This window comes from Salvia splendens, chromosome 13, assembly GCF_004379255.2.
Source record: "Salvia splendens isolate huo1 chromosome 13, SspV2, whole genome shotgun sequence".
NCBI classification, from domain to species: Eukaryota; Viridiplantae; Streptophyta; class Magnoliopsida; order Lamiales; family Lamiaceae; genus Salvia; species Salvia splendens.
The window spans coordinates 33,705,529-33,728,375 of record NC_056044.1 but is presented as its reverse complement, the minus strand read 5'-3'; the positions used below and the strand labels follow the sequence as shown (position 1 = coordinate 33,728,375).

General features: G+C 34.9%; 1 protein-coding gene across 2 annotated transcripts; it reads right to left on the bottom strand.

Moving 5' to 3' along the window:
- Window positions 1–14,949: 14,949 nt before the first annotated feature.
- On the bottom strand, window positions 14,950–21,799 carry LOC121761067. 2 transcript variants are annotated; one of them, XR_006041914.1, is made up of 14 exons: window positions 21,594–21,799; window positions 21,346–21,502; window positions 19,934–20,565; window positions 19,340–19,500; window positions 19,026–19,086; window positions 18,886–18,951; window positions 17,917–18,002; window positions 17,687–17,744; window positions 17,097–17,297; window positions 16,700–16,765; window positions 16,200–16,279; window positions 15,993–16,116; window positions 15,543–15,605; window positions 14,950–15,209 (listed from the first exon to the last, which is right to left on the bottom strand). XR_006041914.1 is itself a non-coding variant. In XM_042156654.1 (13 exons), exons 2-12 carry the CDS (start codon window positions 21,488–21,490, stop codon window positions 16,002–16,004), a joined length of 1,671 nt encoding a protein of 556 aa, XP_042012588.1. In that variant the 5' UTR covers window positions 21,491–21,502; window positions 21,594–21,799; the 3' UTR covers window positions 14,950–15,209; window positions 15,993–16,001. The 2 variants fall into 2 exon arrangements, 1 of the variants encoding a protein (XP_042012588.1); XM_042156654.1 differs by lacking the exon at window positions 15,543–15,605.
- Between the last annotated feature and the right edge of the window lie 1,048 nt (window positions 21,800–22,847).

Sequence of the window (22,847 nt, the reverse complement as noted above, 5' to 3'; positions counted from 1 at the left end):
CGGGTGGGAGACAGCTCCATGTCTGACAGCCCGTACGAATCCGTACTGAAATCGGGATCGTACTGAGTGTTAGAGTCGAAGGGCCGGTATTCATCAGGGTCTGTACCAGGTCACCGTGCACCACCACTGAACATCGGACTATTCGGACTTGGGTAATTACCGGGATTCATTTTATAAGTGAAATAGAGAATGGAAGAGTGAAATGAAGTATAATTGTGGTGTATATATATAAACTTTAAAGAATTAAAAAATAAAAAAAGGAAAACGCGTTGCATCGTCCGCGGTTTCGTCCACATCGCTCGCTGTGGGGCTGACGATACCGCGGACGATGCCTGGTCGAAGGCCTATCGTCCGCGGACGAAGCATAGGGCGCGGACGATGGATGTGCCATCGTCCGCATAGCTACAATGCGCCCACTGTGGATGCTCTAAGAGGAAAAGTAGACAATTTTAGCCTTTTGCAACCCATAAATTAACTGTGTTTGTTCCGACAAACATAGGTTAGAAGATTGTTTTATGTGAGTATAATTGTTTGCTTCAGTCAGTAAAAATTTGACACAAACCTCAATCAAAGGCAAAGATATTTATTAAATTTATACACACAGTTTTTCCTCTGACTCGTACAACAATACTGTTTTAATCAGCTTTATTTTTAACTATCCAATATTAATGTATTTAATAATATAGCAAAACTAAAAAAAACAGTGAATGAGAGAGAGGTCACCCATCAACATCTATTGATTTTCAACATTTTAATTTCATTGGGCATATTAATATGTTTGTAGAATAACTTATCTTGAAAATAACAAATTGATTATTAAATAACCAAAGTGATTTGTTCCTCTGTTAAAAATATTAACAAGAAAAAACCCAAGCTCAAAACATGATTTTAGCAGTTTTTTTACTATATATATTTATTTTATTTTTTTCTTGAGTACTAGGATGACCTCATGAGTTTGGGCCATTATTTATTCTCTATTATTTTTTATTTATAATTTTAGTTCACTTTTGTTAGATATATGTGCGCTTATTTTCTATTTTATCGATTAAAAGAATTGTTTTTTTCATTTGAAATTAAAAAAATATTTATTTTATAATTAAATTAATGGTCCAATAGGCACATATCTTCATTTTTAATAAGATAGGAACGGATTTTGGACATTCTGACTGATCATAATATATAGGTTTTCATAACATAAAGAATAAAGGCAAAAATTGATCTTGAACATATGCTCGTTTTACGATTTTGGTCATAAACTTTATCTTTTGAATTTTTGCATCCTGAACATTTCAAATCGGATCACAATTGGTCCTGGACTAACTGTTCCATTAGTTTTTAACGGTCAACGGGTTTAATCCCGATTTTGACCAAATTATACTGTTAATTATGATTTAGGGTTTAGAATGTTAATTAGTCTAATTTGATCAAATTAGACTGTTAATTATGATTTTAAATGGATATTTATTAAATGGATATTCTCCTATTTTCCCTACGCCTCATCTCGCAGCCATAGCCACCCGACCCAACCCCTCTGCCAGCAACCAGGCCGGCCGGCGGCGGCTTCTTCGGCGGCCCGGGTAACGGCTTCGGCATACCCGGCTACGGCAACTACGGTCGCGGCCCCAGCGGAGGCGGTTCCACGCATGGCATCGTACGCCCCACTGTTGCCAGCTTTGAAAAGGGACCCTACTACAAGGAGAAGATCACCTGTCCGGCCAAGTGTTTCAGCTTCTAGAAGGCCAAAAGGGACCAGCACCCCCGAGCCCATCCCTCAAGAGTAGTTAGCGGTGGTTAGAGATGCCCACCGGTTCCGGTTCCGGCGGTTAACCGTCGAACCGGAACCGCCGGTTCCGGTTCAGAACCGGAACCGTGGCAATATTCCCGAACCGGAACCGTCGCAATTCGGGTCGCGGTCCGGTTCAGCTTCAAGATATTTCGAACCGGAACCGTCACCGAACCGGCGGTTCGGGACGGTTCGGAACCAGCGGTTAACCGCGGAACCGCCGGTTCGGGTGCGTATATCGAGGCATGGGGGATGGGGCCGGCGGCGGCAGCTTTTCAGCAGCAAAACCGGCCGGAACCGCCGGTTTTTCGGCGGTTAACCGGCGGTTAACCGTGAAAACCGGCGGTTAACCGCCAGTTCAGTGGCTTTCGAGGCGGCGCGGAACACGGGGCGACAATGGCGCAGCTTTTGCAGACGGTTCGTTGACCGAACCGGCGGTTTTATCCCGGAAACCGGCGGTTCCGGCGGTTTTCCGCCAAAACCGCCGGTTTTGTGAAATTTCAAAATTTTTTTTCCAAATTTCAAATTTGAATTCTTCCATTTTCCCCCTCATTTTTATCTATAAATACCCCCTATTAGAAATGCAGCAATGTGTATATGGCGTGCTGATATGTGTTTGCTTAGAAAATGGGCAACATTTTGCAAGAAAAAAGGGTTGATCCCAAGGTAAGAGAACTACGTGGGCTTTGATTCCTCAATAAAATTGTGGATACGTAGGCAACTCAACTTAAATTTGAAAAGTTTAACTTTGAAAGTTTAAGTTGATCCCAAGCCCTTTTCAATTTTTCCTTTTCCCCCCCATTTCATGTTTTTTTTTTATTTACCTTCCGAGTCCGACGAGGCGACGACACTTGTAAATTATATTACATTGTTGTATGTTGTTGTATTGTATACTTATGTATTGTAAATTGTAATGTATCGTTGTCCGTTACAACTCAAAATCAATAAAATTTATTTCATTTTCTCCTTATTCGTCTTATTTGTGCTTGAATTATGCATTGTCTTGTTCCGATTTGTTGTATAAAGCCAAATTTCAAAATTAAAAAAAAAATAATTGAACCGCGAAACCGCCGGTTCGAAAACCGGAACCGCCAAAACCGCCGGAAAACCGGCGGTTCCGAACCGGAACCGGAACCGCCGGTTTTCGAACCGGAACCGGAACCGGAACCGTGAAATAGCCTCACGGTCCGGTTCCGGTTCCGCCTCCGCCAAAACCGGAACCGGCGGTTCCGAACCGGAATCGCCGGTTTTCGAACCGTGGGCAACACTAGCGGTGGTGGGGGAAGGTTGTAGGTGTTGCCAAAGCTGTGGTTGAAGAGGGGGAGGCTGCAAGTGGGGGGGTCAGGGAGTCGTAAGGGAGGGGGCGGCTGACTTCAATCAGTTTTTGGAGTTGGTACTCGGGAATGGCAATGATGTAACGGCGGCGAAGGGGAGGCTCCCTGATGAATTAATCTTATATTCATTTCATTTTTTTAAAATAAGTTTTATTTTATTTAGAATAAATAATTTTTTTAAATAATTAAGAATTATCTTTAAAATGATTAATTGGGTCAAAATCTGATTAAAAAACATTGACTTTTAAATGGGCTTAATTAAGAAAATTAAGAAATAATTAGGGAGTAAAAAAGCATAATTAATAGTCTACTTTGGTCAAAATCGGGATTAAACACGTTGACCGTTAAAAAACTAACGGAACAGTTAGTCCATGACCAATTGTGATATGATTTGAAATGTTCAGGATGCAAAAATTCAAAAGATAAAGTTTAGGACCAAAATCGTAAAATGAGCATATGTCCAGGACCAATTTTGGCCTTTACTCTAACATAAAATATTATTTCAAACTTTTAAATAAGTACTTACTTATATAAAAAAAATGAACTATAAGATTATTTAATTAAATTATAACATATGACTTTGTATCAAAATTATTATGCGTCTATTTTTCGAATCTTAACGTAGATCGTCAGATGCCATTGTGCATGTAACTTTTTAAAAATGACACGGCATAAAATTACCCTCATTTATGATCTAATATATCTGAAAATATGAACAATGTCAATATTTAAGGGCCAAAATAATTGATGAATGATATTTTTAATACAAAGTAGATAACTTAAAGTTTAAAGTGACATTTTCCTAATACTTCGTTCCATTGCCCGACAGCCTAGCTAGATAGTACTCTAGTATTTTTTTTATAATATGAATTTATTTTGATAGGAGTAATATATTTTAATAAACGGCTAAATGCTTGAATTTATACAAATGAAGTACAATGAGCATTTTTTCTTGGAAAATGTGGAGATATTTAGTTTATCCAATGAATTAGTATATGAAATATAACCAATCATATAATTAAAATTATTATGGATGTAAAAAAATAGGGATCACATATTCATGGATTTATTACAATGATTATCCCATTTGTCAATTGATTTTGGCTCCTCAACCACATCCTTCCCCACCACACATGTATTCAATTACAATTAATAATTAGGTAATTTATTTATTTAAGTACGCCTTAATCTATCTACAATATGAATGTTGTGAGATTAATTATGTTAGTAGATTAATTATGTTAGTAGATAGCTAGTAAGGTAACTGCAATAAATATATATTATGATATGGAAAAGATTAAAGTAATTAAATTATTTTCCTACTTATTATAAATAATTAAATAAATAAAATAATGCCTATATGCTATATACAGAATTTAGGCAGCCATGTGAATATCACTAGAGGGTAACGTGCCTATGTATACACCAAATTTAAATTGAATCTTACTGATCTTTCAATTTTTTTATTTAAAAGTAAACGATAATTAATCAAGAAAAAATCTCTTGTTTTGTGAACGTGTAGATATAGTCAGCCACGATGTTGGAACGAATATTACTATAAACGAATATTGATATATTTTATTTTACTTAGGTGAATATGTAGAGTAAATTTACACAATCACTAGATTAAAAAAAAGGACCGTGTTGGTGTAGAGTGGTTAATAATCGAAACCAAAGATTTCGTGCTTGAGGCCATAACTTTTAAGTTTTTATTATTTAGTATTAAAAAAACATATCATGCAATTCATTTAGTAATTGTATTTTATTAATATTGTACAAAAATATTTCAAATCGTCTTATGCAACAATTTTACAAAATGTCACTCGTGTTTGGATTTAGATCCGTACAAAGTGACATATTACTTTATAATTTTATTAGCTATTAATTCCATAGTAATCTGATTTATGAAATTATATATGAATGAAACTTGACACATATTTATAGTGGACTAGTGGAGTATATGTTACTATGTGAGAAACTATTATAAATACAACAAATATATTTATCTATAGATGCTTTACTTTATGATTAGTTTTCACCATACATAAATAATTGATATGAAAATTTGTGACTGCGTGTCAAAATGATCCGAATTGACCTATAGTAATACTTAATTAAACTGTTTAACATAGAACTATTAATATTACTGACAATTAGAAGTCAATTTTAGCAATCCCAAAGACGTGTCAGTCTCAAATCTCATTCAGATCAACCATATTACCTACTAATTATATTTTAATACTTACAATATTACATTTGATGATCCCATCAAAACTTCTCATTTTCTTCATCCAAAACATGAAATTTAAATAATAATTTGTCTTCTTATATTAATTAACTAACTAATTAATTAATTAGTTAATTTGGAAAAGTACGTTCCGTGAAAGAAAAGCAACTAACCAACCTCACCTATATTTTTTACTCAAAGTCATCAATTTAACTTTTTTTCACAAGTATATTACACTTCATTTATTTATCTAATTTTTTGGCTATTGAATACTCCTTGATTAGTACTAGTTCCATTCAATAACATTAAAAACAATCAAACTATCAGTTACGGCAATAATTATTTTATAGTATGTTTTTTCTTTTTTATATATATCGTGACTACATTACAAAAATAATGGTGCTTTATTTTATTTTTTAAAATTGTTAATTAATGAAATAATTTTTTACTTTATGGAGTACGTTTTTTCTTTTTAATATATATTGTGACTACATTACAAAAATAATGGCACTTTATTTAATTTTTTAAAACCTATTAGTTAATGAAATAATGTTTTATAACATGATGCTGTAGATCACATTCCACATGCCATGATTTTGGATCAGTTCGTAATATTTTTTAATTAATTAAATTAATCGATAGTGAGACAGCAATTTCCTAACCACATAAATAAATAATGAATTCAAACTATGATAAAATATGTGTTTTTCCCAATTCAAAAAAAGACAACCATAGTTGTCATGATCATTCATCACCAAATCATCTCACACTAATAAAATCGGACAGATCGAAAAATGAAGAAATTTACGCCAATGAATTACTTATTTGCAAAATTTCGTTTTTTTTTACAAAAACATCATCCTCCCAAATCAGTTACTAATTCCAACTATTGAAATTCCAGTAATTAAAAAAAGTCTCATTTTTCTATTTGTGGGTGTCCATCATAAACATCCTATTCTATTTCCGGTAAGCGTTACTCAAATCCTCAAAATCAAATGAAAAATTTAATAGTTGAAGAGGAATAAAACTTTCCACCTGAATCAATTGAAAATTTTATAGTTGATGAATGAATTAATTGAGAGATAAAAGGTTTGAATCCATCTCAAGATAGCTCAATTAAATGTAAAAACCAAAAAAAAAAGTATACACATCTCATAAAAAAAAAGATAATAAGCTTGAACCTTTCATCAAGCCAATCAATTAATTCACATTCACTATCAATAATAATAATAAAAAAAAATCACCACCACCACCGCCGGCGCCGCCTCCGTAATTACACTACGCATCTCCGCTTCACCTCGGCCCTCCTAAAAAACGACTCGATCTTGTCCTCGGCCACGGCCTCGTAGAAGTCGAGCTCGTAGAGCCTCCTCTTGCAGGCGAGGAGGCTCCCGCGCCTCGGCTTCCTCGGCGCCGGCGGGCAGCTCACCACCGCCGGAATCCGGTGCTCCGCCGACTTCGGCGTATAGCACTCGCCGGTCATGGCCACTTTCTCGGATTCTTGAGAAGATGGCGGCGCCGCCGCCGCCTTCATGATTGGGACGGCTCTGATCTCGAGATCTGCAGACATCGTTACGCGAGCCAGGGGGGCTGAGGGGGGGGGGGGGGGAAGAGAGAGGGAAAGGAGATTTTATGAATGTGAAAAAAGAAATGAGATGGTTTGATTTGTGAAATGTGAAATTTATTGTTGTATATATGTATAGTAGGGGTGGGGTGGGGGGTGGGGGGTGGGGGGTAGGGGGGGAGGCGTGCGAAGTAAGGTTATTGAGTGAGGAAAAAATGTGGGGTGGGATTTCTTTATTCTTACACAAAGATGAGAAGAACTTTTGTAACATGTCTATGTCAAGAGATAGTATTTGCTTTTGGAGAAGATGCATCTCTATCTTGGGCTATTTCTTTTTAATCTCAGCATCATCTCCAAACTCACAGTTTTGTTTGTTTGTAATCACTTTTTGTTATTTGCTTTTTCAATGGTCACATGTAATTTGGGGTTTTAATATTTATGAAAAGTGGTTTTGGATTCTTTTCACTTTAGTTAGTTGGTTCTTGGCTGCATATTTTGTTTGGGATGAGAACGACGCGTTTTGGCTCGGGATAATGGGTTCCGTGGCGCCGGGGGAATTTTACTCTAGACGGTTTAACGGTGGGCTCGTGTGGAGATTTGTCTGTATGGTTTTACTTTTCCGTGTCGGGTTTTGCTAGGGGAATTTTGTGTGGGGCGGTTTAACGGTGCGGTCGTGTGGAGATTTGGATCTAGATTTGTGTTTATCGGTGTGTCTGAGATAATGTGGGACCGTTTCTGTCATTTTTTTGGATTGTAGGTTGTTTCGCCCGTGAAATTTGTGGTGGTTTTGCGGGTTTTGAGGTTGGATTTATTATTAGTGAAAGGATTTTTTTGTTTCTTTTTTCCATTTGTTTGTTGCTTGTTTTGATATCCGCATTCTACGGGATGAGATAATTGCCTTTGTACCGGAAGACGATGGTGGATTTTTTTTTATTCTAGTTTATGTGTCGGGTTTCGCTTGGGGAATTTTGTGTGTGACAGTTTAACGGCGTGAACATGTGAGGATTTAGATCGAGATTTGTGTTTATCGACGTATTTGAGATAACATGGGCCATCTCTCACTTTTTCCTTTTTCATTATTGGTTGTTTGGCATGTGAAATTTATGGTTGGTTTGCTATTTTTAAGGCTAAATTTGCCATTCTTGAAAAGATTTTTTTGTTGTTTTCTTTTTCTCATTATTTGTTGCTATTTTAATAATACACTTTTTAATTTACGCATTGAATTTTGTATATTTTGTGAGTCGGTATAGCTTAGGCATTAGCAATGGGGCGCCCTAAGGCGCGCCACGTCATCAGTTTTATCCTCCTATCCCCCACTTGCAATGGGGCGCCCTAAGGCGCGCCCTATATGTTTTACTATTGTTTTATTAATTAATTTAAATGTTTTCAAATATATAATACAAACTAATTTAAAAACACAACGAGTAACAAAAAACCGGCGAAGATTGTATTAATTACACAAAAGTTACACGATTCAAGTTAGCTAATCTACGCAATTCCCAACGTCCGGCGCAACTCATCGATCAACCCCCGGAGATATTCGGCTTCGGCGGGGTCTGTACACTTCTTGAGGGCCTTGTGCGTCTGCAACAACGTCTTCGCCATCAAGGCTGTTGCCAACGACTCATACGTAGTGGCCGTCGGGGTCGGGGTCGGGATCGGGACCGTGATCGGCGATTGCGCGGCGGTCGAGGATGATGTCGCCGCCGCCTTCCCCTTGGCCTTCGCAGCCTTGACGCCTATGGGACGCAGAGAGGACATCGGTGTGGCAGAATCTCTTCTTCCACGTACGTCCGGTTGAGGTCCACCGGACGAGTTCCGCTTTCGCTGCTCGTGTAACCACCAGCTTCGGTGGTCTTCGTCCTCTTTGTCGGGCCTCGGCGGCGGCGCGGCGGGAGGGGGCGACGGGTCGGCATGGAGACGGCTCTATGTCATCCAAACCGTACGATCACGTACTGAATTCGGGATCGTACTTCGTGTTGGCGTCGAACGGCCGATATTCGTCGGGTTCTGTACCCGGCCAACACGCCTCACCAAACATCGGACTGTTGGGAATTGAATCCATTTCGTAGTAATAATAAAAATGTGAGTTTCGAGAGTGGAATCGTGAAATGAAACGTTACAAATGAAGGTGGGGTAGGGGTATTTATACAAAAAATAAAAAACGCGTGCCATCGTCCGCCGAGCCCACAATGGCGCGGACGATGGCGTGGACGATAGACCATCGTCTGCGTCCATCGTCCGCCGAGCCCACAATGTTGCGGACAATGGCGCGGACGATAGGTCATCGTCCGCGCTTCTTCCGCGGACGATGCATCGGGCGTGGGCGTAGGGCGCGGACGATGCATCGGGCGTGGGCGTAGGGCGCGGACGATGGCGGGCACCCACAATGAAGGCATTGTCCACGCCCGAGGACGATGGCCGCCATCGGGCGCCCCATTGCGGTGCCCTTAGAGTAAATTAAAATAGACCTATTTTCATTATTTAAATTAACTTGCCTTTTCCTTGTATCTCACTTATGATGACTTGAGCTTAAAAAAGGGAGGCTTGAAAAGTGCTTTTTTATTGCTTGTTTTGAGGGTTTAATGATTTTAAAGTTGCAATCTTCCATCTTTACTATACATCTCACCTAGATTTTGCAATTCATCAAAGCTATGAGTTACGCTACCACTAGAGTGGTAAGAGAAGTAATGAATATATTATACTGTATAATATTATAAAAATATCAATATAAATAAAAAACTCTATTAAAATTTCCAAGTATATTTAATTTGGTTGAAGCATTTTCAATTATGTCATAGGAATACTATATTTGCGTTATACCATACTAAAATCTAGTATATTGTAAATTATGATACACCCAACTTTTGTACAATATATTTAAATACCAATCATTTTATATGAGAATATTGTTTCATACAGTACTTCTGGTACCGTATCAAAAATTACGATATACTACCAAATTTTTGATGATTTATATACTCCATATTCATAAGAGCAAGCCAACATCTTAGAGAATCACTTTACAATAGTATAAACCTTAGTGATCACACTTCTAATGCAGAAATCAGAAGCAATGTATCCTATTTTAGACCAAAAGAGAGATTCTTAACTTAGATGACAATTGGTCTCATTATTCCCATTGCTGTCTAAAGTAATAATGCTCTGCTGTTTATACTGACCTTAGTTATGAAATATGAGGTGTCTTACATTAATTAACTAATTAATTAATTCAGTCCACATGAAGTTTGGTAAGTATATATGTATAGTGTGTGTGTGTGTGTGTGTGTGTGAGAGAGAGAGATTAGCAACAATAGCAAATTTAGAAGTTACGTTACTTGAAAAAGTAATAAAAGTGCTAAAATGAAAGGGCTCCCACCACCATCCCCTCACACGCTTTTTCCCCACTTTCTATTTTTGTCGGTTTAATTTCTTTTTTTTTCGCCTTGAAATATAACTTTAAAAAAATTGTGGAAGGTATAGCTAGTGGTTTAATTATGATTTCCAGAATAAATATTAGTACTACATTTGAGTCTAAAAAATTGAAATTGTGGTAATCCTGGTACATAGATTTATAGTGTTGGACATTACTACTGACAACTAGATACGATTATGTGACACATGCTTTACTAAGATTGATAAAAAATGTTGTTTTGCAGTTTAAGGTGACTATCTTTGCGAAAGTTTTGAAAAGCTAGGTTGATTGACCTCAAACGTGAAACAATGTTGTTTCATTCACGTTGACAGTTGTGTATTATCTCTAGTTGCCGATCATAGCTTTACAACGTTGGAAATAAAAAAATGGCCGTGAATTTGATGTATTAGACTTGATAGTGCATGATCGAAGTGTTGCTTAATTGATAATAAATTCATTTATCTTCATCAATAGATCGAGACTTCAAATCAGCATCATCACCGGAGAAATGTAAAACCATTATAAATTTGCTACAAAGCCTTATTATTTTCCTAAAAAACTAATATACATATAATCACATTGCAAATAGGGATGGTATCATATCCATATGTTCGAAAACTACTACTACTGTACATGCGGATTACGAGGAAGAATCTATTTTTGTCTTAATCCGAGGAAGAGAGAATCGATGCTATCCAACAAAATAAGCAAAGATGTGCAAAAACACAATTACAAATTAGTGATAATTAATAAGAGCTAAGAGGGGCTTCAGCCTCTACTAAATAGTAGTACTGTTTTTTATTTGTATAATATATTTTAACATTCAATATAATTTATGTGAATCTGTATAATACTTTTAACATTCAATATTAATTTATGTGAATCGTTGTGTAAATGTTTATAGCTAAGTATAGTTTTTCTTATTATAGCTTCATGTAGTAAAATTATCTATCTATAAACATATTACAGTGGTGCATCTAATCAATATAATTATAAAAATATTCTCTTTTTATTTTTTTTTATCTTTTTCTAGACCAATAATTGATAATAATAAGACATTTCACATGGTAACTTTATCGATATTAAATTTTACTGCTAGGATTTTACTCCAATCTAATCAATGAGAATGTTTCCAAAAAACATTAATTATCTAATCTCAACATGTTTGCCACCTCTCTCCCACCCCCAAAATCCACCCCCCCACCCCCTAACCATATTTTTTATACTCTATGAAAAGTCTAAATTTCTAAGAGATAAATTCAAATACAAATAATTGTTAATTATAAGAATGTGACGCCAAAAACTACATTAAGATAAAAAGAGTATCGGATATCTTGATTAAATGGATGGTCAAAATTGATTTATGTGTTTTTATCACTAAATTTATTTTTGTATAGTAAAGATTTTTAATATACCAGTATCATATAACACCGTGTTGAATTTAATTAATGTAGAGAGAATTATTTTAATTTAATCATTCTCTTCTATGTATATTATACAAGGCAAATAGTCAAATAATATCAAAGATTTATATGTATTATACATTACGATTAAATATTTAATTCATGACAATCGAGAATCATATAAGAAACATATTCCAGATTAGATTTCTATTTGATTCTATCTTGATATTATAATTTGCATTGGATACCATTTGAGATGAGCCATAAATACACGTATCTATCAGATCTCAATTATCAGATCCATTATATTTAAATATAGATATAAATTTTAATATATATGTGACAAAATAATACTAACTTTCTAGGAAACTAAGTTCCATATAATTCATCGTATAAAGTCAGTGGACTTCGTTGTTTTTTGTTATTATTCTATTTTTAAACCGCTTTTGTATTATTAATATTTTGTTGCTTGCTAATGCTTGTTTAGAACATTTTTTATAAAGAAATAAACACTCACTGCACAAACACACAGTATTTCAATTTGCTAAAAAAAATAAAAGGAAAAGCCAAATTAATTTTGAGATAAAAACTTATTCTCCATGAAGCATATATTTCATACATGAGTGTAATTTATTTTATAAAAAAATGATGTCAAACTTCTAATATTGTCAACAATGCAAATTAATGACAGTGTTTAATTATCTGGATCTTCATGGAATTGTTATGGACAAATATAATAAATTTACCACTTTTTCTTATCACTAATTAATTTTATAAGAATTTTTTTCTTCTTATCACTAATTAAATTTGAAATCAACTTTTTAATACCATGTCCACTCCATACTAGATTTGTCTAAAATAGTTAATAAATATTTGTAACATACAGAATATGACAAAAAAAATTTTTGGATGATAGTAGTATGTGACAGAAAAATATGATATGGACAAATAATTTAATCTTATCCCGTTATTAATTACAGATCCTTTCGGTTATTTCATAAACATGCCACGTTTTTAAGATACTTTTATTATACACAACTTCAACTAATAATCTATTCTTCACACCATTTACATAGGGGTGGAGGGCACCCCAAATAATTTTGATTTCTTTCATAAATATTTTATTCATTTTAAGTTAAAATTAGAATTTTTAAATACATTCTTATTTAATTAGTTAAATTTGAGAATTATGAATTTGTTCCATGTAGAAACTTTATCACATCTATGTTATTCTTATTCTTTTTCTGTAAAATTAATATAAGAAATTAAAGTAAACTCATAAATTTTGTTTAGATTTGTTAAATTATTTTAAAAAACGTTACTCCATCCATCTTACAATAAAAATCATATTTTGCAATTTCACTCCGTCCTATAATTATAAGAGTCACATTTCACTTTTAACATAAATATGAAATAGGTCTCACATTCCACTATCTCTCTTCACTCTCATTCAATTATAAAATTAATATAAAGAAATGGACTTCATATTCTACTAACTTTTCTAACGCAATATTCATTACATTTTTTAAAACTCATGTCCACACTATGAATCCTATTGTAGGATGGAGGGAGTACTAATTAAGTAGTCTGCGAAATACTATCGTTTTTGGGCAGTTCAATTACCACCGTCCCAAGATAAGCGAGTCATATTCCTTTTTGGGATGTCCCATTATTAGTGAGTCATTTCTCTTTTTAGCAAAAAATCATCTCTATTATTTTATTCTCCATCTACTTTATTCTCTCTTTACTTCTTTATTTTTTTCTCTCTCTCATACTTTACTCTATCTGCTTTAACTCTTTAAATATCAATTTGTTAATCCCGTATCTAAAAGAAGTGCTTTGTTTATTTTGGGACAGAGAGAGTATGTCCAAACCAAATGTGTCAAAAATTATTGACTGAAATGACTATATATATCTAAGGGCTATAATACTTATCAACTATTGGCCCATTCAGATTTTTACTACTATGAATTTTTAATGTGGCGAAAAATGTAGTAACTTTTAGTACGTAACAATTTTTTACGATCCAAATATTTTGAATTTTGTAATAGACTAAAATTCATGGTAAAAATTATAGTAATAAATTATAGTTTGTGTATCTTTAGGCTATTATTCTTTTATTTAAAGTGAATAGTTTGCAATGATTGTATACAAAAATTCATGCTCAAGGTGGATTGTTCCTCGTGATTTGTTGTGGATTTTAGCAGACAAATTATCATGTGATTTCACCATCTTAACCACCACCAATAACTTTATTCCTTCACAAGCTTCCTTAACCACACATATTTAATCCATTTGAAATTCATCATTTGTTCTCCAAAACAATTCAATCCACTCCAAATTCCACCCATTTTTTTGTAGATAATACAGTTTGAATACTGAAAATGGTGTTTCATTTTTTATTCAAATCGTTGGATTGTTTTCGTGAATATTTTAGTAAAATCTTTTGATGGAAAATCATGAGATTTTTGAAATATAAGATGGAACAGTGTTGTGAAATGGAGGATCTTGTTTGATAAATCTGGGTTTATTCTATTTGCATTGACGGATCTAGGATACAAATTTTGAAGGGCGATATCAGTAAAAGTGAATAATGCTTTTATATTTTAATGATGTGTGAAATTGTAATTTTATAGCATAAATTGAAAAAAATCTCAAAACGATGTTGTTTGAATGATATGGATTAGTAAAAAACCCAAAAAAAGGCAATTAAAAAAATGAGATTGGATTAACAAAATAAAAGAGAAAAAAAATACTCGTCGAGTCATTTATTTTTTTTTTGGCAAAAAAATAACAACTTTGCTCGTTCTTATTCTATTCACTTTTCACTTTTCTACTTTATTATCCTTCTTACTTTATTATCTCTCAACTTAATTCGTTAAAAATAATTTTCTTAAGACGTTTCTTTTATAAGAAAATTGTACTAAACGAGTTAAATAGGGAGATAATAAAATAAGAAATAGAATAAAGTTAGAATGATAATAAACTGAAGAGATGAAAGAAGAATAAAATAGAGATAATTGTGTGTTTTTTTTTGTAATGAGTGATTCTGATTGAGACAAACCAAAAGGAAAAGCAAGTCATCTTCGGTAAAACGAAAGGAGTAATAGAAAATCAAAATTGAAAACAAAATCAAACTGCAAAAAGAAAAATCCACGCCTTCAATTGCAAGCACTGAGAAATCATGAAAAAAGTACTGCTAACATAAACTACCACAGTTTCATGGTTTAATCAGCCTAGCTTTTATTCAATTTCTTCTTAATCAAACATCCACAAATATAAACCACCACAGTTTCACATCCTCAAAACTAAAATGTGGTAACATAATACAAATTTTTAACACCATGTATGTGTGTTTAAAAAATTTGTAGTATAAAAAAATGGATTTGATTGAATCGACTCTCAATCTGCTGTTTGATTCCAGTAACAAAAATTGGATCTTCACTTCCGCTTGATCAACGAGGACACCGAGGTTTCGTGCAACTGCAGCAGAAAGGAAACTGCAAGTCAGTATCATAGCTAATTACAGAATACAAACTCTAAGCTATCAATGTTTTGTGCCTATTTTGATTCTTGCGACTTCTGCACCTTTGTTTCTTTTTTGTTCTTGATTTCGAAAAGACCAACTATGATTATTAGCACATAGATAGCGAGGTAGAGTTATACATGATTTCCAAGAACACAGCAGCAAAACAGATAGTTGGTCTATAAGAAAACGTACAATTTAAATCAGGTGCAGAAGGCAAAGAATAAATGATGCTCTAAATTTTTATAAGAATTATGATTCGGATAAGGTATTAGTGAACGATGACATACTGTGTAGTTTTGATGACAGAAGAGTGCTCTGAACCAAGAGACGAACTATTGCTGCTGTGTTGCCTGAAATAGAATCACTTAATTTCATGGAATGGCATGGTAAAATTCGTTTTTCACTAACTTGGCCATATACAAGAACAACCCGAAGCTGCATCATAATAGTTCAAATATGAAAATGAAATTTTTATTTCATTCATGACATTGAGTAGTAAACAACGAGAACGATATAAGACCATAGACTGGTATGGCTATAGAACAGATGCTTAATTTTCTGCATGCTTCTAATGATTTGTTTTATCGTTAAAAGAGATGGGGTTCAGAGGCACGGCCAAGTTGTGGTGTCTCCTAGAAATGCACCCGAGTGTCATATGCAGCAAAGTTACATACTGAATTCTAATACGACAGATGATATCATGAGAAGCAAAGTAATTCGAGAGAATTTGAAAGTACCGCTATATACTATTTCACTCCAGCTTGTTTCAACAAGTGCCGATAGCTACGGCCTCTTATAACACGCTGCCACTGGAACTGAACGGAATGTTTTAAGCTCAGATTTAGCCTTTCTTGAACAAGCCTGAAACACTTATATATCAGGACATGCTACAAAAGGCACTTTGTTCAGCTACTGAATCGAACTCATGCATCAGCATATCTTACCATCTAACAAGGCACCTCTGGATCCCACGGCTGACGGGGCGAATATAGGATGGATCACGTTGGGTGTACAACAAACCAACCTGCAGAATGTATTTGATTTAGAAAATGATAACAGTTAAAAGTATGCTATACCCTCAGATATGAGCTGGATAGCGGGAGAGTTAACATGTGTTAAGTACTATAATTGTCTTGTCGTAATAAAGGACTAATCATGACATATCTTCTATAAAGCACCACTTCTGTTACCCTTCATTGTTTATGAAACATAGGAAATTCTTAAAAATAAGGAAGTTCGAAAAAGCTCACAAGATGATTGCCATCTGTAGCTTACAGGAAGTAGAAACTCCACAATTCAGGTGTGAGGTAGTTCGCGTAGAAAATGTGCATGCACATATAAGAGACAATAGCGCATCCTCGATTTGTGGAAAGCCGAGAAAGGCAAATAATGAACTAAGAATCCATTACAGTCACAAAGTACACAAAACAAAAGTCATTATTACCTGTAGCAGTGCATCAGCAGCTGGATCCTCCAAGAACTCGAGGCTCCAGTCAGCAAAGTAATTAACCTGCATAGAATTTTAAGGAAAATCATGTTTTTATTTTTTCAGAAATTCAACTGACCAACTCATTTACATGAGCAGAACATCTGAAGAACTCAAATACCAATTTAGAAAACTAGACTACTTCCAAGCACTCCCCTGATTTTGAATTGCTTAAACGAACATAACATTCATCGAGTAGTATTTTAAGTATAATATAAAATGTAAATGAGAACCGGACCTTATTTCCAATGAAGGAAAAAAATGACGAACAATATAGCCAAGTACAAAATCACAGATTAAATGTGGCATTTATCATTGAAAAGAACTAGCTCCACAGTTTTAGGTTCAGTTTTACCGCAAATCCTGCATTCACTAGAGACTGAACGAAGTCCATTAGCTGAATTTTAGCCCACACTGCTATATCTGTTGTAGGGGGATGCCTCCAAGGAGCACCAACTCGTAATGTATCCTCTGGGATTTTCCCATTTTGTGCATCAACAGCAAACTTTTCCAGGAGCAATAATGCTTTATCCATGGCTGGATTTACAACGCTTACCTATAGCAGAGAAATAGTGTTAAATAGAAAACAGATGCGGAACTCGAGAAAAATGAATAGCTTTTCCATATTTTCTGCTAAAAAGCAAACATATGAGCAACATACAGGGTAGAGTGAATTCTTGCAATGCAAACATATTATCTTGGAATAAAAAAATTGCCTGCCTCAACTAAAATTAGTCATCCACATGGAATAAAAAATTGACTGCATCAACTAAAATTAGTCATCCACAGGCAATCTTGAACGATGAAACAATAGGAATCTTATACATGACAAAACTTCAGAGCTAAGGATTTTTCTGTAAGGAATGTGGAACATTCATGCCCATCATAAGAAAAGGGAAAAGAAATGGAAATGCAGATCAAAATTTAAACTTATTAGAACCTTACTTGTAGGTATGCCAGATACAGGTCCATGATATCTTCAAACGTATTCTCAAAGTTCAACCTGAGATTGGAAGGATATACATGTTTAGCCACCTTTTTAGGAAGACTGTAAGCAAAAACTAAACCTAGAGAACTAGAACAAGATGATTACTAAGAGGAAAATGCATAGATTGCAATAAAACACACTATTGGCCAGTACATGTATAGAAATTTAGCCTATTAATAGTGCTTACTTTTGGTAATCATTACTGAGCTTGAGAGCATAAACCTCAAATAGATGTCGGGAATTTGGGCCCAGTACCTCATTAATCACCTCCCACTGCACATTAGATTAGCAATGTGAGTATATGAACCTTTTGAGAATTAATTTGTGTGTCTCATATCTCTACATGATCAAGTACTTATTAGAAGCATAAGCACAAATGCAAGACTTCAATATTTGGAAAAGGTGAAATTTTGACAATCAGATCTTGAAAAATGCAGAGATGCAGTGAAAAGAACTAAGCAACTGAACTGTAAACCAAAGAACCAAGAACAATATGTTTACAGAGTTTGATCGTAAAGATCTACGTCTACGAGAGGATAGCTGGAATTCACTATCAAGAACAAGAAACACAAGAGAATACAAAATTTCACACCATCATCAATAGACCATCTACTGAAGACATGCATTCTACTAATCATGTTAGTAGTGATTACAACACCAGACCCATCAGTACAATTATCAATACTACAGATTCTTCTTAGTACTTGTTGATCGAAATTTTTTGTCGTACTTATTACTCCACAAGATTCAAATAGCTCCATGTTAAATCCAAATTAACAAGATTAGGTGCTCAGGCTTCATCTTTATGGTTTAACAGTGTACCACAGACCATTCACCTACAATTACTGATTCTTCTTTGATCTATATTCTTACTTCTCTAAACAATAGAAACAATGATTCAAAATCCAATGGAGAATCAGGACAACTGGCTCTTAGTATATGCCAAGCACAAAATCAAGTAACGACAAGCCACACAGCAGGAACAAAGAGGCATAATTTTAACAATTATTGCTGACGTATTAAGAAATATGGTGCCAAGAATCTAATATACTTTTTTAGCAATCATGTTTCATACTAAATTTATAAGAAAACATGAAATTTTTCAAGGAACTAATTATAATCACAAAACTTACAAAGTTTCTTTAATCAACAATACCTCAGACTGACTAAAATAATCACCAACCATATGCAATTTTCCTTCTGCTGGAGACCATCCGAATGTCTGAAATTAACATTTGCATCAAAATAACTGAAGCTCAACTAATAGCACATGTACAAATATACGAGGGTGTTTACCTCACGGGAGATGAAAACATCTGGAAATCCAAAATCAATAAAAGCTCTATAGGAGTAGTATCTGCATTTTTTTGAGCTATGGTAAGAAACTAGAACAACAAGTGCACTAAATAAAATGGATAGTGACATTAATCAACTGGAAGAACAATTATGAAGTCAGAACACAAACTCATACAGCTAATAATTTTGGTCAAGACTAAGCTTTATGTATCTTTTGTTTTACTGCAGTGTTTGGTCAATTGGTTCTAGACTTCCAAATTGATCTTATGCTTCAATAAGCCAAAAATAAATAAATACTAAATAAGAAGACTTACCCATCAGAGGTTACAAAAACAACTGGAAGACACCTTTCATTTGCACCCAAAGCTATTATTCTCCAAATCAGGCTGTCGTGGTATGTGGCTCCACATATCATTCTGTCATTCTCTAAAGTAGCATTCTTCAGAAGCTCTATATTGTTTATCACCAGCTTTGGCTACTTATTTCATCAGTACCGATAAAAAAAAGGAAACAACAGAGACAAGAAGTTAAAAGTGAGGCATAGGTTGAAATGTCAACGATAGTGGTCTCTAATAATCCTCCAATTATACATTGCATGAACAATTTATATTTTACTATGGATTAAATGCCAGATCCTGTTAGTACCATTTACTACACCATAAGCATCAAGACTCATATCTACAAAGAGTGAGATACGTTTTGAATGTTTTGACAACACCACCGAACTACTCGCATTTATCTTACTAATTATTTACTTAGAAGGTTTAAAAGATATTCATCTCTGCATTGACACAGAATTCACAGGTCTTCTCTTTTTTTGGTTTTCAGTTTAAGATTCCTAGATCTACCACATGGATGGAAATATAATTAAAATACTTAACCAGATTACAGTTATAAAACTTAAATACCTGAAAATAATCCACTTCTGCAGCTAAAGACAATAATTCAAGCAACAAACAAGGCCAGTCAGTAGCAGAATGTGCTAGGGATCGCGAAAATCCACCCCTGCTGTTCAAATCTTGAATGGCATTCTCCCTCCATTTTCCTTGAACCCTAATAACCTCTTTAGCCAACTTCAGTGCTGCCATGGCTTCCTTGTAATATGACGACTCTTCCACAGAAATGCTCTTGTCGAAAACCCCATCTAACTCTTGCTCACTTAATGCAGAAGAAAATTTAAAAACTGCATTCTCCCACAAATTTGAGGGGGATACCTTGTTCTTTTTATTAACTATACGCATTTTGGAGACGGCACTAACATTCAAAATCTGATTAAGGGCCGTGGTTGGCCTGTGCCATTTGGTAAGAGTGGTAAATATTTGGTGGGAACTAATAGTCCCAAGCTTTATGGCCCTATGGGCCATTGACTCAAGGCAGTCCTCAAGCTGAGTCTTTAGTGTAACAAGTTTCGGAGATGGACACATGGTCCATGATATCCATGGATATGATTGCCCATGTTTTGGATGGTATTCCTTTATTGATTCTGCAAAGTCAACATAACCAGTAACATGCGGGCCAGTATTCCATTTCTCAAATAGACCTGCCAATAAGAAAAGTGGGAAAGCTCTTTACATCGAGTCCATCAAAATGGTAGGTCCTAATTCAAACTTAATTGGTTTTCTGCACCAAACATCACAAAACACACATTCAGAACATGTTCTCATACATGGGAAAGCAATACTGAATCACCATTGCAAGTTATGCTAAAACTGTTACTTGCTAATCAATGGAGACTGTAATGCACACAGCACATTATCGAAAATCCTAAGGGGGCATTCAGTATTTGAGGTTTAGAAACTTAGGATATCCTAAAGCCCTTGATTGTTTCTAAATTACGATAACATGATTGATTCATATCCTCTTGAAAGGGCTACAATTTGAGAAAACCTTATGGCAAAGATAAAAACACTCAATTATAAAGAGTAAATGCCCTATAATAGTTAACAAACTGGTGAACAAACAACCTACTAGTCATGCTAGAACTAGAGAAATCCTTTCGACGAATATAAAAAATACTCAATCGTGTATATTGCCAATCGTAAATTGTAAAATGTCATTGAAAAGTTAACAAATTGGGGAACACACAAGCTACAACTATTAGTCCCCAGATACAAAATGCATCAAAAAACATAGAAAACATTCTCTAAATAAGTTCAAAAGTAAAGCTATCATGAATCGAAATTCCATTATCTCACATTTCCACTTTCTCCTTGACAAATTCCACATAATTGAGCTCAGCATACCACAATCCTTTAATAATCTACATGAATACCAACATACACACACACACAAATACAAATGGGGATTCATATTTGCTCACGTTCAAGAATAAGGGTGGTTTTTCCGACGCCACGGGGGCCATGAAGGATGAGAGGCTGATGGACGCGGTGGTGCTGCACGTGATTGTTGAGCACTGTTTCCAGCAGCGGCCTTGGGATGATTCGCCATGGCTTAGCGTTCGCCATTGATAATCAACTCTGAAAATCAGATAGCACAAAATCGAAAATATTAAGAAATTGGAAACGGAGAAATGCAATCTCGCAGAGCTGTGGTGAGCATCAAACTTACAGACATGGCGACGGAGGCGGAATTTTGAAGGCTTTGAACCCAAAATTGATTCCCCCAACTTGTTTCAGATACCTGCTCTTTTGCTATTGCAAACAATCGTCGATACACTCATCAATCGCGCGTTATGTTTGGTGCTAAGATTTTTTTGAATTGTGATTGGATTATAGTTTCGGTTTTTGCAGGTAGCACTGAATTGAAGTTCAGTTCAATGGCGGCTTCAGTGAAAATGGGGTTTTTTTTATTTTTGTTCTAAAATAGAACTTAGATTCCTCGTTTGTTCTAGCGTTTTTTTTGTTCCGGATTTGGGAGAGACGCATGACCCTCATGCGTGAAGGTCATGCGTCTTAGGTATAGACGCATCTCTCTCATGCGTCTGTTGTTTTTTAAAATATAATAGACGACGTGCGTCTCTATTTCGAATTAAATCAGTTCCGCGAGAGGCAGAAGGCAGAATACACGCGAGAGAGAATTCTGATAGGCGACTTCCGGCGATTCCTTGGCGATTTCTTGGCGAATCCGACGATTTCCTCTCGTTTTCCGGTAAGTTTCATTCAATCCTTCAACATTCCTTCCTTATTTGTTGTTAATTTGCATAGTTTGTTTAGATTTCCCCTAATTTTTGTAAATTAGGGTTTATAACAAATTGCTCAATTTTGTCCGATTTTTTGGTGTTTAGTTAATTGTAATGGATTTTAGTGGCTAAATTCATTCTATTGTATAGTTATTCATATATTAGAGATGCTTGGTGTTGTGATTTTGGTTGATATTGAAGAATAAAGTATAGGTTGAATTGCATATTTTAATTTAACCTTAGTAGCTATATGTAAATTAGGCCTTATAAAGCATGAATGGTGTTGAATTGGAGTGAATCAATCATTTGATTTATGATTTGTTGTTATTTTGAAGATGAATTTGAATGGATATGTAATTTGTGTTGTAATTTGTAATTGTTGTTTCGTGAATTTGTACTTAGATTAGATGGAGACTTCAAGTTCTAGTGAGCAATTATTATATGGACCCGAAGACCCGTCCTTGCTAAATTTACAGAAACATCACATTTCACATAAACTCATGAAAGAGGGCACAACCCAAGTATTTAAAGTCCGAAGGACAGAAAGCAAGACTTGGGACGTCGAAATTCACGAGAATGTTAGATATTGGCTTGACGTCTTTGGTTTCAAAGGCGTGATCGATTGTGGGAAGCCCATGAAGGTGGACAACGAGCTGATCACGACGTTGATTGAGCGTTGGAGA

Coding starts and splice junctions, on each gene's coding strand:
- LOC121761067 (XM_042156654.1), bottom strand. CDS start 21,490: ATGGCGAACGCTAAGCCATGGCGAATCATCCCAAGGCCGCTGCTGGAA. Junction 19,087..19,339: donor GTTTTTGTAACCTCTGATGG/GTAAGTCTTCTT, acceptor AAAAAAATGCAG/ATACTACTCCTATAGAGCTT. Junction 18,003..18,885: donor ATTATTTTAGTCAGTCTGAG/GTATTGTTGATT, acceptor TCTAATGTGCAG/TGGGAGGTGATTAATGAGGT.